We start from the raw sequence: 19,745 nt of genomic DNA, 5'->3' as shown, positions 1-19,745 counted from the left end.
TGACACTTCTGACTCAGCCACCCTTCTCTGGCTATTTCCATCTTCTCTGCTTCAGCCATTTTCACACCATCTTCTGCAGTTAGACTCTTGGTCACAAACTGCTGAAAGCTAATTTTCTTCACTGCTCCCTCCATCCCACCCCCATTTTTTTAACATTCAATACAACTGTACAAACTTCAAGCACAATTTGCTTTTCAAGTTTCTGTATTTAGAACTTCGAAGTCTTCAGATTTATTTTTTACTAGGTGAGGGAAGAGTCCGGACTAATTTTGTTACAAATGCAGTACCTCACTGGAAGTCCCCAGTTTTATAACATGTTAATATACCTGATGTGGCAATTCTTAAGAACTTTTCATGTTATCTGTAAATGAATGAGCTCAGTTTAACATATATCAAAAGAAATTTCTGTGTTAAGCAAACTGTAGGGCAACCTCTCATTATTCGTTAACCATGTACACGTTAACTAGAAAATGTATATTAATACATCATGGAATGACTGTAGAAAGCAAGACATATCTGATTAGTAACAGCTGTAAATCAAGGGATGACAGTACAACTAACTTGGGCTATTCCTTTAACAGCTTCACATTTCCACAGCCTTACTTTTACCCTAACATCTACCTATTGTGGAAGACAGCGATCTTATTTTAGATCAGATACTTAAATTATAATCCTAATTTATGCTTTTCCAACTACCAAAAATAAAAATTAAAGAATTAATAACTCAGATTGTTAAAGAATAATACTCACGGTATAGGATTCAACCAGCACTGTGGTCTCTAAAGCAAGTTTTTGCTCTTGTTCAACATTGTAGGCCACATAGCAAAGTTTCTCTTTCATCATCCGTACAGTCTCAAAATCAGCAGAATGGTTGAAGGCATATCCCCTTAGTAACAGCAGCTGTAAATTAATAAAGACTGAATAAAACTAACAAAAATATACTGAATGACATTTACAGAACAGTAATGACTTTGACGGGAGGGGCTATAAGGTACCCATTTTCCTGTACTGAACTTATTTGAGAAGAATACATGACTTCATAAGTACATGCATTAAAGGAGTACCGCACCCACAGACTCAAAAAACATGTTTAAAACATCATGGCATAATGTTTCCTACACTTTAACAGCACTCTGGGATTATTTACAGGATTTTAAATACTTTTATATGTAATTCCAGACTCTGACCACCTGGAGGCTGGCATATTGACGTGGTTTGGATAAATCAGGTTGCCATCCAGTATCCCAGAAATCATTGTTTGGCTCAAAAATGTTACATCATGCAGGCCACCGTTTGCCTAAAGTTCCTGTCATTTCATAGATGCTGCATGCGCACAAAGTACTGAGTAAAATAGAACAGTGTAAGTAACATTCCCTGTTGCTGGATGACTACTTAAAACAGAAACAGTGCAAATGCCACAGAACACACTCAAAGTGCTGTTTACTGCTGCCTTTTTTTTCTAATTTAGTTTAAATGGCACTAATTTGTGAGACAATGAATTCCAGTCCATTTACTTCTCCCCTCCCCCATAACACTTAGCTTCCCTAGCTGTCAAAGTCCCAAGGGTAATTTGACCTGGTAATTCCATTGATTGGCAGATTTCAGCAGGGTGCTTGACTCATGTAATTTAATCTTTGCTCTAGCATTTCCTTTGTTAGAGGGGACATTTTTTGCTGCACTATAGCCATGGCCTTACTTGACTGCAATCACATCCAGTAAGGTCTTGTACCAAGGAGCTAAAGAATAAAACATTTATACTATTAACCAGTTTAGATCTTTATTAATTTAAGTGTTAAGGTATCACTTCATGCTTTCACCTTGTTAAAAATTGAGATTTACATGTGCAAAGTGTGTTGGTATGCAGTGTTTGCCTTTATATGTTTTTACTCCACTGATTGGTTTGCAAAAAAAAAAAACCTTTTGCAGTGTCCCTGGATTTGTCTTTGTACATACAAACCATATTGCTATATTTTCCCCTTCCTTTTTCTTGTGTCCAGAAGTCACTTATAACAAAGTACATTTTTTATTGATTTTTTTTTTTAAATAAAGGACATCGAGGTTAACTTACCTTGAATCAGATAATGGATGCCACTGCAAAGAATCACTGTTGAAATATTTGTGCATGGACAAAATCCCTTACTAAATCTATTTGCCAGCCTCCAGTTCAATTGGTGCTATGGCTTTAATATACTGGTGTGTTTGCTCATGCCTTCCAAATATCTCCACCATTACATACCAGTTTTGCAGTATAGTAACCACCAGACATGCCCATACACCTTTAGCCATTAATATGCAGCTACTCCTGTTCATGTGAGTATGTGAATTCATTTTCAGACTTACGATGTGGAAGCTCCACTGAATAATTCTAGGTGCTTGTTCAGGTTTCACATGGTACTTGCTTAGAGCTACTCTCATGTTAAGCCACTATGAATATGTTGCACTGCCACCTCTGATACCAGGGTAATGTTTTAATCTTTCTATTCCCGCACTGCACACTAGCAGTATCTGGTGCAAATACAGTAGAGAAGTATGCAAGTGATACACCACCCTAAGCATCATTTGCCGTGCAGAATGTACAAGTATGCATACCAAATTTCTGTGTTTCCAAACATCGGTGTTACTACACTACTACTGAATAAAATGAACAGCACTCATGCTGGGGGAAGGACAAGGGAGCCATGACATCACAGAATGGGTGGGTCTTATTATTTTAGTTAGAATCAGATGACGGCTGTGGTGATGTCACTTTGGGGGAGGGAACTGATTAAAAAAAAAGAAAAGTACCTGCACTGCCTGGCCTCGATGATGTCAGTAATTGGGCGACTCCAGCAAGCTTTATTCAAACGTGAGAAAATCATTTTGTAAGTGAAACCATCACAGTATGAGAAGGTAGGCTTCTGTTACAGAAGTAAGGGGGAATTATAAAAATTGTAAATGCTTTATTGTTGTTGCTTTACATAGGACAATGTAAATAGGAAGGAAAAGGGCCGTGAAGTTGAGGAATACGTTAGAGAAACCTGTTTTACTCCTTTAAGACAGTGTCAAAGAATAGGCCCTGACCTTGCTTGGAAATGACTTGTGATGAAAATAACAGAAAACAATAGCATTAGACAACCCTTTAGAAACCGTTTTGACACAGACTGCCCCTTTTTCTTACCTTCACAGGAAAACAAACAGCTGATCTGCACTGAAGGTTTTAGTTGCATCAGCACAGTATCCGAGTTGTATGTGGACATCAAAAGTGTGTAGGAATTACTTCCCCCTTATTTTGTGGTTCTGCAAAAAAGACAGGGAGATGAACAGCTTGACTCAAAGTAAACCCAAACTACATTCGGCATAAATGAAGGATTTGTTCAAAAAATTACCCTTTCCTTATGGAAAAATAAGTTGAGCTTGTAACTCAGATACCCTTCTTCCACATGTCAGAGCAATAAGCAACATGGTTTTCCATTTCAAGAACTTTGAATTAGCCTGGTAAGGAAATAGAAAAACATTTAACTCATTAACCCCGAGTACCTTCTCACAGTGCCTCTGTGCTTACCTCCGAGCGCGCTGTGAGAAGCTAGAAATTAAATGTAGTTACAGCCGAGTCCCTTCCACAAGCGCATCTAAATTTATAGCCATATTTCAGCACCACTGTTAAAAAATAACTTGAAAAAGTACCTGAACTTGTTCATGTACTTTCTCAACTTACTTTTCATTGTGGAGTTGCATGATGCTCATATTTAACTTTTTTGGGTAAATCGGCTATTTATGCAAGTAATCTTAGTAAGCCAATTCTCTATGCATTGCAAGGAGCGAGCGGTGGCAGCCAATCGGATAAACCCATATCAAGCTGCCACTGGCATAACTCCTCCACCCCCGATCTTAATTTTCTTTGATCTTTTTAATTAAATAGCAGGTTTAGCAGAAGCAATCTCCTTTCCTTTTTCTGTGTGTGTATGCAGGTTTTTGACTGTAAAATAATAGCGATACTACGACGATCTTGCAACATAAAAAAATCAAGCAAAGTAAGGCTACAATGGAGTCCTTTCCCAGAGTAGAGGTGAGTTGTTCACTAGAAATCCTAGCTCGGCAGAATTGTGCCAGATAATATTTTCCACAGTTCTTTTTGGTCTTCCTGTATTCATTCCTTACGTATAATATACTCTCTGGATTGACTGTGATTAAGTTTCATGTTATTGACATGTGGTTATTTGCTGCAGAAACATTTAAAGCTACTGAAAATCACATTGTACTAAAAAAAAAAAAAAACAATTTTACACTGTTCATTTGTCAGCTCACAACCAAACGTATTTAACACTATAGATTCTGAATTGATATTGTCTGAACGGGAGCATTTGAAGGGGGTAGTTATGCGTTATCACCCCATGCGTACATATCTACACATGTACAACAGCAGATTAAAGATGAAACATGCCTCCGCTTTAATGAAATTTGCTCTGACTCTGAGAGAAGTTACACAAGCCCATTTAATGAAAGCAATAGAAAGTTATGTTTGACACTTGCTTGCTAACTGGGTAAGTAAAGTACAAATCATTATAGCTGGGTGACAGTACCACTATGGCTGGGTTAACGAAGTACTACAGCTGTAGTAAACCCTCCTCTAGCACTGCCTACCTCATAGTCATGATTGACAGGCGTAGGTATTGAGTGAGGACCACAGTAGATGGGATGTAACAAGCCGCGCACACCATTTATTTTTATAATTACCATTTGCTGACCTAATAAGTAGACTGTCCTTTTGACCGCTTTAGGCAAGACCCCCAGCACAAAGAAGAGCAAAGACATCACGTTTTTTTTTAGTCAACAATATTCTCTACAAAGGTGAATATAGTAAGACTGAATATAGATGGGGTAAGACTTCAAGATTGATTTATTTAATTAATACTTATTAACCAGGATAGTCAGACTGAATGAAAGCCCATTTCAGCGGAGACCCTGGGAGAAAAGCTCCACAGAAAAAAATGTTCAAGATTTCGGTCACTGCATTGAGAAATGTATACGTTTAAATATATATATATATATATATATATATATATATATATATATATAGCGGGAGAAATTGCAAGCTAAGATATGCATGAAATACAGTGCAGTCATAATACAAACTATATATGCGTGAAATAGGGCTGCCATCTGTCGAGAAATTCAGTTATGGCAAGTGTACTTAAACCTTTAGTGCATGAAACCTGGCTAAAGCTTAACGTTAACGGTATGGGGGGAATGCCCTAAAATAGGGACAGATTTTAAATATTGCTATTATAAACTTAAAGTTGCTAGAATAACAGCATTGGTGTATAGCGTGCATTTTCTGAAGGATGTAAAGTCAGAAACTGTAGTGTGTGTCATTTAGTCACCGTTTCTCTTGAATTTTATGTCTGCATTCAAACTTTATGTAAAAATAATCAAACTTTATGTAAAAAATAATCATTGCTGTGTGTGTGTATATTTTTATATATATATATATATATATATATATATATATATATATATATATATATAAACACTTTCCAGCACTGCAGACAATAAGTGGTTATTTTTGGTGGTTTGGGCAAGATATGTGGGAAAGAAACCTGTCATTGGTACAGTTATTTTGATGGAATAATTGGCTAGGGTTAAAATGGCCCACTAGCAGTTAGCCTAGTACCAATCTATGAACATAAAATCAATCTATCTTGCTAGTGAGAGAACAATTTTAGTTAAAAGGGCAATGGCATGGACCTTTCTGAAAAGGGGGAAATGAAAGTATAGGAAGAAGAGAAATTACTGGTTTCTAAATAAAAGCACTTCCTTGGTAATTGCAGTATAAGAAAGCATTAAGTAAACAGGTGTAACATTAGATTATGGGCAGACTATTGTTGCTTTTTACTTTAGTGAAATATTAAATTTTTTACTAGATGTTTGCAGTTGTTTGGTGATGGAAAGAAATTAACATTAGTTTTATAATAACCACAGGTGAAATAATTTGCTGCAGCATGAATAACCTCAAAGTAGGTAAAGCTTATGAGAGTTCTCATGTAGGTGGGGTGTTAGGTTTTAGGTGGAAGGGTCGCGTGCTTCTTTTAAATTGACTTCTGTTATATTTATGATATAATAAGATCCAATATAACATAATGTCTGAATCATGCATCGTGTTATTTGTGTGTTTTAGAAAGGAAAGGGTTTGTAGGTTGTGCACTACTGTATTTGGAAAAAAAAGTACAAAATTCTAAAAGGAGTGAAAAAATCAGTAGAAACAACAACAAAGCCCATGATACAGCAGGCACCCCAGCAGAAACAAGCAAAAAAGAAAGTCCAAAAAATACAACTGAGGTATGGCTCCAGATTCAAAAGAAGAACGATAGATACAAAATCTCTTCACAGTACTGCCTTTATTCAAACAGAAGCGATTTCACACATAGCTTCATCAGCACCTGATGAAGCTATGTGTGAAAGCGCTTCTGTTTGAATACAGGCAGTACTGTGAAGAGATTTTGTATCTATCGTTCTTCTTTTGAATCTGGAGCCATACCTCAGGAATGAAAAAATGCTAATATGTATAAGTTTACCTGCCTGTTAACTGCAAGTGTATTTATCTAAGCTGCCAGATGGAGTATTATGTGCAAAAATGTCTAGCATTATTAGTGGTAGTAATGTTTACTGGTTACTATAGACAGTGCAGCTATTCTAACCTGAAATGTAAATGGCCTTTCCAGTACAGATAAAAGGTAATGGCATACATTTAAGTGTAGAATGCAAAAAGCAGTGGTACAGGAGATGCACTTGGGCAGGAATGAACATGTACACTTGAAGGAAGAGTTTCAGGCTGGATACACAGCAGAAGATAGGCGTAATTATGATTGGTAGGTAGAGGAGCTCTAGTACTGCTGTAAGGAAAAAATATCAATTATGCTATGTTATCCATTACTACTAAGGTCTTTACCTCACAGACACAAGGTTTGATCCTGATTGTCCAGTCACCCTCCACGTGTAGAGTTTGCATGTTCTCCTCGTGAGTGTGTGGGATTCCGCCCACCTCTCAGAAAAACAAGCGAAGAGGTTCCACATCAAGAAGGGAAGCTACTTCAAGGTATTGGGAGCAAATAACTAGAAAGGGAAAGGTAACAGAATGGGAAGAGGCCAATAATTTATTTGGACTGCAGGTCAGATATTACCTTCCCTATCAAGAATTGATATCAGAGTATAGGCAAAGAGAAAGGAATATGATGCATGCCTACTCAACAGATAATGTAATGCAATTTTCCACTTGCACATTCAGTGTTTGTTTCTGAATTTTTCATTTTGGTGCTTGTACATACCAGGAAATGTTACTGGACGGTTGTTTCAGGGAAATCTTTCATTCTGGTACCTGTGCATACATTGTATTGAAGGGCTCGCATGGGTGAATGCTTCTTTTTGGTGGTTAGACATTTCGTTTGGGGAAATGTTTAATTTTGGACATTGTGCATACCTCAACATTCTACTGATGGGGTTACTTGGGTGAAGTGTTCATGCGATGGTTGCACATTCTAGGAAATGTTACTGAAGGCTTGCTTGTGGACATGTTTCAATATGGGTGCATGTATACCTGGACATAATTACGAGGATGTTGCTTGGGGAAATAATTCATTGTGTATCAGGGAAGTGCTTGTGCATACATGGTCTCACTGCTGAAGTGGCTGTTGGGCCAATTTATGCCATTTTGGTGCCTGTGCATATGGACTGCAAATAACTGGAGGGGTTACTGGGGACATACAGAAAGTCAGTCTGCAAATTACATTGGGTTGCATCACTTCTGCTTGTATTATTCTATTTGTGATTATACTGCCTGAGTGAGATAACGGTTATCACTAGGTGACTACTGACAGCATGGAGCTACCATATTTTGTGTGCATTTCTCCTGGCTTTGTCAGTCATGTGTGGAATTTAGGTGGGAGGAAGGGCTCAGTAATATCTAACTGTTATACTATTTGACTGAATGACTCAGGTCTTCTCCTTAATGATGATAATGAGTCTGTGTTACATAACAGCTGCACAATGTAATATAATGAATGCCTACTCAACAGGTTATGTGCAGCAATTAGCACCTGTGTCTCAGCATGCATACCTTTGCAGTAATGAAAGGAAGGTCATTATCACATTAGCAGTACGTGCAGTTACAATATGGCACTGAGTCATTATCACTTTTCTGGGAAAAGTCTCAGCTGCTGACTCTGTTATTCACATAAACAGAAGTTGTTATCACTTTGATGAATGCACAAGTCAGGTTGTGTTTTTTTTTTTCTGCTTGGAGTCATTGCAAGCAACCCCCCCCCCATTCTTAATCAACTGCCTACCCTCCTAAACCCCTGATTTTTTTCTTGCTACAGACACATATACATACATATATATATATATATATATATATATATATATATATATTTGTGCATATGTGTGTATATGGATATATATGTATGTACATAATGTACTTGCACATATATACATTGATCACACGCATATATATATATATATATATATATATATATATATATATATATATATATATATATAATTTTGGTGATTGTGCGTATCTCAGCATTTTCCTGAAGAGGTCATTTGGGTGAATGTTTCATTTAGGAACATGTAGTAATGAAGATGTTGGTAGGGGAAAAAAATTAATTTGTGTACCAGGGAAGTGCTTGTGCATACATGGTCAGACTGCTGAAGATCGCAATACAGATATGGTGTAACAAGTATAGGTTATCTATAGCTCAGGTTTCAGTGAGGGTTTCAGTGATGGTTATTATAATTTTTTGTTTATGTATCCAGCTTTCAAGAATAATTTATTATCTGTTAACAATATGCACATAGTGCACTGAGGAAAACTGATGAGTCTTATTGTAACCAGAGTGATGGTCAGATTCGATAACTGGAATTATTACTTTTGTGACAAATTCTTACATGGATGAACCAGATAAGTTTGACATTTCTGCTTGTATTTCTGTACTTCTGCTTATACTCGGTAGTTGGGCATGTTTCCACGCTTTGTCAGTCATGGGTGGAAATTAGGTGGTAGGAGGAAGGGCTCAGTAACATCCAAGTGTTATACTACTTTGACTGAATTATAATGATACAGCATTTCTACTGAATGATAATGAATGCCTCTGCACTCCACACTAACATGTATTAGAACATGTTAATGCAAAGATTACTACCCCTGTGGCTAGGATGGAAGATTTTGATGGGCTAACCAGGTAATGCATATGATATACATATATATGTAGCCTTCCAATATAACCGTCAATCATCAGTAGTAATCTGTTTGCAATTTCTTTCCTGTGCAGGTTTGTCCGCCTTCTGACACTGGCATGGCTTCACGACCAGGAGAACGATGAGTGAGAGTGTGGGTATGTGGCCAGACATGGAAAACAGCGAACAGTCAATGGGCAGCTCACAAGGCCAGATGTTTACAAAATGGGTTCATGCATGGCTTGATGCACAGGGTTGATGGATCTACAATCTGCCATGCCAGCATCACCGCAGAAGACGTTCACCTGTTCAGAAGGGATGGCGTTCACCTAATTGAGGAGGGCATTGCGTGAGGAGAGCTATGCAGGATTGGTAACATGCAGCTCGTGAGAAGAATGGAAAACACCCATGACCAAGTAGGGCCAGTATAGTAAGTAAAACTCTATTATGAAATGTGTTGTGTAAAATATATTTATCTGAGTTTGGCAAATAACTGTGGTAAGGAGCTGGTGAGGATGCTGAGAAAGAACAACTGTTTTAGGAGAGTGCTACCACGTACAATCTAATATGTCAGTGACCATCCTGCAATACCTTTTTAGTCTGCTTTTATCAGGCATGTGTAGAGTTTAGATGACAGGAAGGGCTTACTAATACAGAAATTGATCCCTTAGGTCCACTGCTGAATGGACACATGTAAAGAGAAAAGGCATAGGTAAGGCAGACTGCTGACACTGAAGGAGGTTGTGAGACTGCAGTGTTATCGGCTGTCTGAGTGGGTAGCCAGCACAGCTATCGGACAGATGAGATAGCCTTGCCTGCCACTGTCCCATGCCTGTCCTGGGTTCATTAGTGGAGTGGCGGTCCTTACCTTGCTTTTTCTCTTTACATGTACCCATTCAGCAGTATGTTGGCTACACCAAGAATGTGTATAATTACAATCATATGTGTCAACATGGTAAAACAACTGCTTCTGAATGCTGTACACATGTACATATATCAGTTTTGTTAGGACTTAGGTTATGGAAATTATGATTTTTTTCATATTTTGGTAAATAACTTTGCAAGGGAGCATCTAAATGTGCTAAGTAATACCTCATTTTGAAAACAGTATTGATGGTTCTAACATCGTAAAAGAATGGTGTCTGTATGTTGTACTCATATGCAGATATCAAAGTTTGTTTCAGACATGGGTTATGAAAATTATGATTTTTTTTCATATTTTGGTAAATAACTTTACAAGGGAGCATCTGAATGTGCCAAGTAATACCTCATTTTGAAGACAGTATTGCTGGTTCCAACATGGTAAAAGCCTGTATGTTGGACACATGTGCAGATATCAAAGTTTGTTTGGAATTAGGTTATGGAAATTATGATTTTTTTCATATTTTGGTAAATAACTTTGCAAGGGAGCATGTCAGTGTGCCAAGTAATACCTCATTTTGAAGATAGTATTACTCCTTACAACATGGTAAAAGAACTGTGTCTGTGCACTCTACACATGTACAGATATCACAGTTTGTTTAGTCTTGTACGATTATGAAAATTATACATTTACAATACTTTTCATTATTATGTCCATATTTTTGCAAGGGAGCATAATGATCACACAAATGATGCATCATTTTGAAGCCGACATTCAGATGCACAACTTCTACACTGATATGTAGGCTCTGTCTGTTACAGGTGATGAGATATTATGCCTTGTTTATCAATTATGAACAATAATATATTAATCATACTTCTGTGAATATCTCAAGAAAGGAACATCACGCACTAATGGTTAAGGTATCATTTTAAAGCTGACATTCATACTAACAAATTACATTCTAATTGTATGGGTCTGCATGGTACATTGACCAAGATATTATGCTTTGTTTTTCCAAAAAGGTAAAAAATATGCAGAATATCAGCATTCCTTGCCAAATATTTAATAATGACTTTGATATACACTCAACATTTACACTGTTGGAAAGGTCAGTGTCTGCTGAACAACTTTCGCGTTTACATTTTTAGTCTAGCTTTTATAGTTAAAGAGTTAAGAACATTTGTTTTCTGTATGGTATTACAAATGGATTTTCTGAAAATGAGCTCAGGCTGCACTGTTGTTCCTATGGTGGAATTAAGCAAGCAGCTTTTCCTGAGCTGCTCCGGATTGAATGAGTTAACCTTGTCTAAAACAAAACTGAGATTCCAAGGAGACCCCTGTTTTCTAAGTGGCAGACGCGCAGAATCTTTTTCAAAAGCTGATTGACTTGAGACTGGGCAGAAAGGGCAGGTGCGGGGGGGGGGGGTGTCTACAGGCAAACAAGCATAGATGGCCAAGAGATGAATTCTGATACGAGTAAGAAAGCACAGAGGATAACAGCTCACAAAAATACTGAAGAAAATACACTTGTGTAAGTAAAACTAAGCATAACAGTAGATGTTTCAATTGATTACTGATGCACTAACCTAAGTTATTTGGGTTATATCCTGCCAAGGATACTGTTAAGCTTAAAGGCATCCTCCACATGGTTTACCTACCAGGAGCTTGAGCAGAGCTCCATATAAAAGGCAGTTATATTGCCAAAAAGCTTCTGAGCTTTCATGTCTCAAGTAAGGAGGATAGAAACCTGAAAGGAAAATTTTAGGAAAAAATAATAAAACATATAAACATATAAACATATGTCAAAAACATATACATAAGAAGTAAGCACATCCATACCCTGGCAAAAACAGACAAGGCATTAGAAGTAGGATGGTGGAATGGCTACTGAACATCTACTGTTGTAAGTTCCACTTACACAACTGTACTATATTCAGCACTGGATCACTGCCGTAGTAGCTTAAGCTATTTGAGCAGACTACCACAGCTTAGAAAGGGGGGCAAATCTAAGGGAAGACTAGCAGAAATAGCCAAAAGAGACAGACAGGCGAGAGGAGATGGACTTGCATAAATAATCTAAAAACAGAGGCAAATGGACATTAAGAAGTCCTGGTTCTTAGTATGGCATTAACTAGAAATCCTTCCCTACTTACCCACATCATATTTTCTGAAGATATTTAAGAATCCAGGAACCTCTGGAAAATGGTCCTAGAAAATACAGTTCTGGACCTGGAAAAGGAACCCAATCTATAATGCTTTGTACGAGTATGAACAAAAGACCAAGTTGCTGTCTCTAGAAAACTTTGAGTCTACTACCCCTTTCCAAATAGCTACAGAAGAAGCCAAGGCTCTGGCAAAATAAGCCCTACACTTACCTAGAAGAGGCTTGTTAAGATGAGAACAGAATAAATACTATGTAACAACTATTATGAAATGTCTGCTTTGACTCCAGTTATTTCCATTTACCTTGACAGGAAATAGTTCATCAGCCTTCCTGAAGGATTTTATTATGTCCAAGTAGTATCTGAGCCACCTATGGGTAAACAAAGTAGAATTCTTTATCCCTTGTTGTTACATTCTGGAAATAATACAGGAAGAATAACAGATTGGATAAAGGTAAACCCTGAAATCACTGAAGCATAAAAGAAGGATTTATTCTCAAGAAACCCTCTGCCTGTGAAAAACTGGTGTAGGGCTGACTCAATAAAGGAGCTTGTAACTCAGACACTGTTCTGGCTGAAGTCAGAGTGAAGAAGTTTTCCAAATAAGAACCTTTAATAGTCTGGATAAGCTAGTTTAAGAGGAACAGGTGTCAATTTAAAAGTTTTACAATTAAGGTCCTCAGAATAGACTGATGAGCTGTTCCAAAAGGAATGTGTCAGTTATTTTAAACAGAAGTTAAGATCCCCAAGTGGAGCTGTCTGTTTTCTAGGCAGACAGAAAAGTAAAAACTTCTTGAGTTGAGAACAGGTAGAAAAATGATGGGGGGGCAAATCTAAGGGAAGACTAGCAGAAATAGCCAAAAGAGACAGACAAGCGAGAGAAGATGGACTTGCATAAATAATCTAAAAACAGAGGCAAATGGACATTAAGAAGTCCTGGTTCTTAGTATGGCATTAACTAGAAATCCTTCCCTACTTACCCATATCATATTTTCTAGTAGCAGGTATTCTGCCTCCTTTAGTACCTACTCCACATCTTCATAAAAAAAAAGATGCCTACAAGTTCTCAAAACACAGACCAGGTAGTTGTTAACTGAAGTATTTACAGACTGGGGTATACAAAACAACCCCAATCTTGTGCAAGTAAATCCAGAAAGTGAGGAAACTGTAGTAACTACCCATAGCCCAAATCAAATGAAGGACTACGGATGCTCAGGCCAAAAAGGAGTCACTACCACTATCTGTGGGGAGTCGTCCTGGAATTTTAGAAGAATCCTTGGTGTCACTGAAAAAAGAGGAAGGGCATAAAAGTACATTCCTGTCTGTGGGAATGAGGAGGCATCTGCAACCCAGGCCTGTTGCACAGAATTCTGTAGCAAAAGTTCTTTAACTGTTTTGAAAGGATTTGGCAAAAAGAGCTATTTGAAGTACTCCCCACACTTGCAATTCCAGTAACATACCCCTAGTACTAGTTCACATTAATGAGTCTGTCCTAGTCATGATCAGCTTGTGTGCTATAATGTCTTCTAACTGAATGTACAAAGCCTGAAGAGTCAATCTGAGAAGCTACCTCCCAGACTATCAAAACAATTCTGAAAAGGTGATACAATGTGCTCTTGCAGAGGTCCTGAGGGCAAGAGATGATTTAAGACCAAAACAGCACTGATAGCTGCCAACATCTCTCTGAAATTTAAGTGCTTTTTCCTGTCCTCCTTGTTTCAAAGATTTTCTATTTTCTACTCTTTTGATATGGTTCCTTAAATTAAGTCTGAAGCATCGATTCTAAGAGACTGACAAAGAAGTGAAAGAGAGAAAGGGAGACCCTGATGGAGATATTTGGTCCACCCAACCACTGTAACCCTCTTCTTACAAAACCCAGCATTGAAATCTGAAAGGATAAAGGGAGCCGATATCGAGGTCAGACTTGCCAGAAGTACCACTGAAATGTTCTCGTGTAAAGTCTGGCCCAGGGCATCATGATAACCACTGAGACAATGAAACCCAGAATCCTGAGATATTTTACCTAAGGGTTTGGTTGAACCCCTTCCTAATTTTTCAACTCTACCCAAACTACAAATACACAAAAAACAACTTTCTCCTATTCTGGGCTAATAGTATCACCACCTTTCTATCCAGAAATGTCACAGGTAAAGGTACCTCACTGGCTCAGGCAGATTATCATCTCCCGCTAATTGCTGCAGCTTTTTAAAGAACTCTATCCACCATTCAGTCCATTTCAAATGCCATTTACAGATTCATCACTCTCTTCCCCAAGAAATGAACACCACTGAAAAACCTAACTAGCTGCATGTGAAACAATGTGCTGACTTACTACTTGCCTCTTAGCTAAACTTAAGATCGACACCTTCCCTCCACAAGCTTCCAGACTATTTACAGATGCACCAATATACAACTTTAGATATATTAACCACTCATTCTGTCCTCCAATTCCAGCCCTCACCCAACTAGGTTTCACTGCACAGACCATGCACTCTCATTCCTTGTTCCCAAACTATGTTAATCTCTCCCTTCTTTTCTTAAAGATCATTCCTCTTACCCTAATTTCCATTCAGAAATGCAAGCTCTAGGAAAATGCAATTGCTCTCTCATATAACAATCGCTTCACTCCCTTCTTCTGTCTACATACCTTGCTCTGACTATTTTTTCTAAGATTCTTTCAGCATACCAATTATGATGCCACTCTATATTTAATCCATGCATATACTGTGCTATTTCAGTCACTGTATATAATGTCATTTACCTACTGCCTTTATATCCTTAAGCCAACTATGATACTCACTTGGCATACAATAGCTGATCTGCTTTTGGAAGGTTATGACAAGTCCCGGTTCCTTTCCAATGGCCACGTGACAATTCCAGGACAGCAAGACAAAGATATATTTTAGGAGACCATGGAGGCCAGGAAGATCATAAGCATCCCAGATGATGAGCAAATGGGTATGTATATCTTACCTGCTGACAAAATGGGCACTGTGTGGCTTCAAGAACTGTAATAATGTTCGTTTACTAGCATCACTTATTTGTAAGTTAAGAATGTGAGAGAGTAAAATTTTTACAGGGTTTAGTGAATTGTGACATTAAACAGCAAGTCCAACACGGCTAGGCACTAACTTTGCTAAGCATATGTTCTGAAAGTGTTTTTTTCTGTGAACATTTCTTTAGTGTTGAATCATAGTGGTTAGAATATTCTAACTGTATCTTTCACTATAAACCTGCAAAGTGTAATCATACCTGTTTTGAATGTACATACTAGTTAAGAAGCTGTACACTTTTTAAATGTGATGGTGTAAGTATGAGACTAGTACAGAATATTCTGACTGAAACATGATGAAAGTACTTTGCAAGCTTCATATTTCAGCAAGTGCAGTTACTGTGACACTATGTACTTTGAGATGCAGCCTTTATTCAGCTTGGGTGTGGATTTACATGTGTTTGGAGGAATGTCCTGTTAAAAACTATAGTTTCTTTAAATGACCAGGTGTAGTGGACTAAAGAATTTGGCAGCAAGCACTGATGCACAAAGTTTAGAGGACACATTGTAACAGATCATCTTATGTGTAGATGGCTCTGTTATATTAGTCTTGATACTGCCCAGGGGTCTGTGTATACATAGATCTCTCTCTCTCTCCATCTGTCCAAATCAAAAAAAAAAAAAACTTCCAGTTCCTACAAAAGATGTTAAACAGCAGACATAGGTTTTGCCTTACTGGCTTTTTCAATGCTGTCAACATAATTTACCGTGGGAACTTAAGTATTCAAATCAAAACCATGCGAGACCCCCCTCAACATTTCAAATTATATAATCAGTTCAAAAACATTTCAATTGCTTATCAGCACTGTTACAAAAAATTTTAAAATTGCAATTGTTAACCTCCTCCAAGACTGAATGGTGAAGTGATTTAAGCTTCCAATAAAACAATCCATCTCCACTCCTTGTTACAGACATTGGTTGAAATGTCATCAACCACTCAGTCTACTTCTATAAATACAGATCTAGCACCACCATGTATTTTATTGACATCTGATACCAGGAAAGTCTGACTGGGTAGGAGCCAGTTTTCAAAAGAGGCCTGGGGAGCAAAGCTCCAAAGTATTGCATAACATCTCATCCCTGGATTGGCACCTATGTCTGTAATGGACACAGACAACCTGTAAATGGTTCATCATCCAGGCCCCTGTTTGTAAAGGTTTCATCCCCCAAACCCCTGCTTACACTTACAAAGGGTATCAGAACTTGTCAAAGATTTGGGATGCATGGCTAAGCTTAAAAAGGCCTTTGTGCTAGTTAGCCTAATAAACACCTATAAACCTATATACTGCATTTCGTCATTCTCTCTTTACATAATGTCATGTATCTGTTGTGTTTTCCCAGAGCTCAGACTGAAATGGGTCCAATGGGATCCGTGCTTTACCCCAGTTAACAAATTCAGAATAAATAAAATACTCCTAAGCACAAGACAACATCTTGCTGGAAAGGATTGGATTTTTTTTTTCTTTATAGTTATACTCCATCCAAGGAAAACTCTCATCCAAAGGATGCATTTAAAAAAAAAATCTGTGGAAAGGAAAGAAATAGGAGTTCAGAAAGCAAACATGAAAAGTACAGCTGTGCAAAAATTTACCATATTAGCATATGTCGTACTGATCATTGTTACAGTATTCAAATAGTGTTGGGTTATCTCGATAAAATAAGCAGACATCCAGCCGGGGTACCAAAGCCAAAGGCTTCCATATGGTCATACATCTGATGCATGACCTAAGCCCATTAGCATAAGGGTACATAACGGTACATACAAGTGTAATATCCTCAAACTATCTCAATGCCAGAAGACCTGGAGGAACCTGAGGAAGGGAACTCAAACAGAAGAAAAAAACGTCAGTTAATAGGAGGGAGTCTAAAGAATGGCTCCACTTCAGTTCATGAGAGAAGAGGGCTAAACATAGACATGAGAAAAGGAGCAAAGGAAGCATGGGAAGCAATATCGCAAAAATTATCAGTAGGACATGTATTGTTATGTTAAGAAAGACATAGTACAGTTGTGTAAGAACATAGGATGCATGGGAATGTGAAGATAAGCATCCTTCAGATCCAATGACACAAGAAAGGCTTTTCAGGTAGGATATAAGCAAGGAAGAGTCTGCAGATTTTGAAAGAGGGCACCTTCAGAAAAGTGTTGAGATGGGACAAATCTAGAATGGGCCTCCATTTGCCTTCTTTTCTGGGCACCAAAAAAAAGGCTGGGTTAAAAACGTTTTTCTACATGCCAAAGAGGCACAGGTTCTACTGTGCTTTGGCCATGAAGACCCTGCAAGACAGGAGGCAAGCGAAGCAGTTGTTTTGGGGGAGGGGATGAGATACCGTTGAACATTGGAATATCTTTCCAAGTCATTTTTTATAGTCTTGTTGAAAAATGGACAAGCCCTACCAGTCTGCAGTCATAAGATGATAGGCTGAAAGACATGAAATAAGACTTTTAGACAGACCAAGAGGACAGGAAGAAACAGAAAGCAGTCAACTCTAATTTGTCTGGAAAGGGAGGTTTCCCACCCACCAGCAGGCAAGTCTCTTTCTTGGCATTTTCCTGTCATCCTGGATGGATCTAGGTTCTCTGCAAGAAGAGGATGGGGCTTAGCGGAGTAGTTCCTCTGATATCTGGGGACAGAGGTGAGGAAGATTTGTTCGAAGTCTTGCACCATTTTACCCTTCTCTTGAAAAGGATTTAAGTAAGTTTACCACCTCAGGATAAAATAGTAGGTCCCTAATTGAGAAGGAAATACAAATGCTTAGCTTTAATATCTTCAGAAAGGGACTGTGAGCCGAGCGCTGTACATCTTTTGATAATAGAACCAGTAGCAGCTGCTCTAAAGAAGCTTCCACTTCATCATAGCTATATTTTACGGTATGTCTTGCCATCTAGGCAGCCTAACACACCAAGGGAATAGCCTGCACTTTTGTGTCAGACACAGTGCCCAAGACCCTCAGAAAAGCTTCAGCACCAAGAAACCGAAGTGCTGGATTTGGCCCATGAGAACATATTTAAAAGAGGGTTTGTGCCAAAGGCTTTGGTAGTAATCAAAGCAAAGTACATAAGCTGCAAATATGCCTTGACAACTTTAGACTTTGATAATGACCAAAGCCAAGTAAAGAGGCTGTAAATGTGTCTCACCATCTTTGATGCTATTGGTCCTAGAGTGAGCTTCCAGTTTTGACTGCCCGTCATTGGTTTCCTTATGCTATTCTTTCAAGTGCTTCTCCAAATATTTTTTCTTATAAAAGTGGCTAGCAGAGGACTTGGATGATGTCATGGTTGAACAGAATCAAGACAGCATATGCTTTACAACTAGGCAGTTCTACAGAGACTGAGCATAACACTTGATTGTCCTTGGGCTGAACCACACATACTGGTGACAAGAGCCTATGTTATACTCTGGGCATAAGCAGAATGTACAATATGAATGAAAATCTTTGAGAGAGATCTGTTTCCCTAAATGTAGACAATTATTCACTTTTCAGCTTCAGAGGCAGACATCTAAACTGGCTACATCTACAATAAAGAATATCTACATAAGAAAAAACAAAGTACAGTTTTGTACCTACCATAAATGTAGATGTTCGTGTGCTCATACAGCTGCAGTCATAACAGATGGGTTATCCTGCCATCAGGCGGGTCCTCGGACGGCCGAATTCCAAAGTCTAGGTCTGGCGTCGGTTGTCGTCGCTTCCTTCCTGACGTCAGTGCGGCAGGGGTATAAAAGAGGCAGCCGACGCCATTTTCTTCAGTTTTTCTTGCCCCAGATGTCAGGTGCCCCCAGAAGGAAGGTAAACATAATGTTATTCAAAAATGCAATGTTGATAAATCAAAAAACAGTAGTTGCAAGCAAATACACCATAAAAGAATACCCCAAAAGGTTATATGAAAAGGGTTTGTCATAAGGCCTGTCCTAAGAGGGGTTGGAGGGAGGGAAACCTGGACTGCAGCTGTATGAGCACTCGAACATCTACATTTATGGTATGTACAAAACTGTACTATGTTCATCGTGCATACAGCTGCAGTCATAACAGATGGGAAGAATCCCAAAGCTAAGTAAGGGTGGTAGGCACTAAGTGGAACTAGGAGGGGCTAGGATGCCCTGCAGGACTGCTGTGGCAAAGCCCGCTCTAGATTTAGAGTATAGTGGGAGGTGAAAGTGCTTGGAGAAAGTGTGCATTGAAATCCAGGTGGCTGCTTCCAAAATATCCTTGGTAGGGACCCCCCTGAGGAAGGCTGCAGAGGTAGCTGTGGCTCTGGTGGAGTGGGATCTGATGCATGAAGGCACAGTTTTTCCATGAAATGAGTAACAAAAGCGTATGCAGTGGGCTATCCATTTTGAAATTGTCTGTTTGGAAATAGCCTTTCCTTGAGCACCTGCAGCATAGGACACAAAGAGTTGCTCAGATTTCCTGAATGGCTTTGTCCTGTCCAAATAATAACGAAGTTGTCTGTGAA

General features: G+C 38.5%; 1 protein-coding gene across 2 annotated transcripts in view; it reads right to left on the bottom strand.

The window, feature by feature from the left end:
• ACTR2 (actin related protein 2) overlaps window positions 1-19,745 on the bottom strand; it is an 848,078-nt gene that overhangs the window by 275,690 nt on the left and 552,643 nt on the right. For both annotated transcript variants that reach the window (XM_044055728.1, XM_044055739.1), the window contains one exon: window positions 751-900. In XM_044055728.1, coding sequence (XP_043911663.1) covers window positions 751-900 — 150 coding nt within the window. The remainder of the gene's footprint in view (window positions 1-750; window positions 901-19,745) is intronic.

Source organism: Protopterus annectens, chromosome 1.part2 (genome assembly GCF_019279795.1).
Source record: "Protopterus annectens isolate FY-2018-M chromosome 1.part2, PAN1.0, whole genome shotgun sequence".
In the NCBI taxonomy this organism is placed as follows: Eukaryota; Metazoa; Chordata; order Ceratodontiformes; family Protopteridae; genus Protopterus; species Protopterus annectens.
The sequence above is the reverse complement of the archived record's forward strand: the minus strand, read 5'-3'. Positions and strand labels throughout refer to the sequence as shown.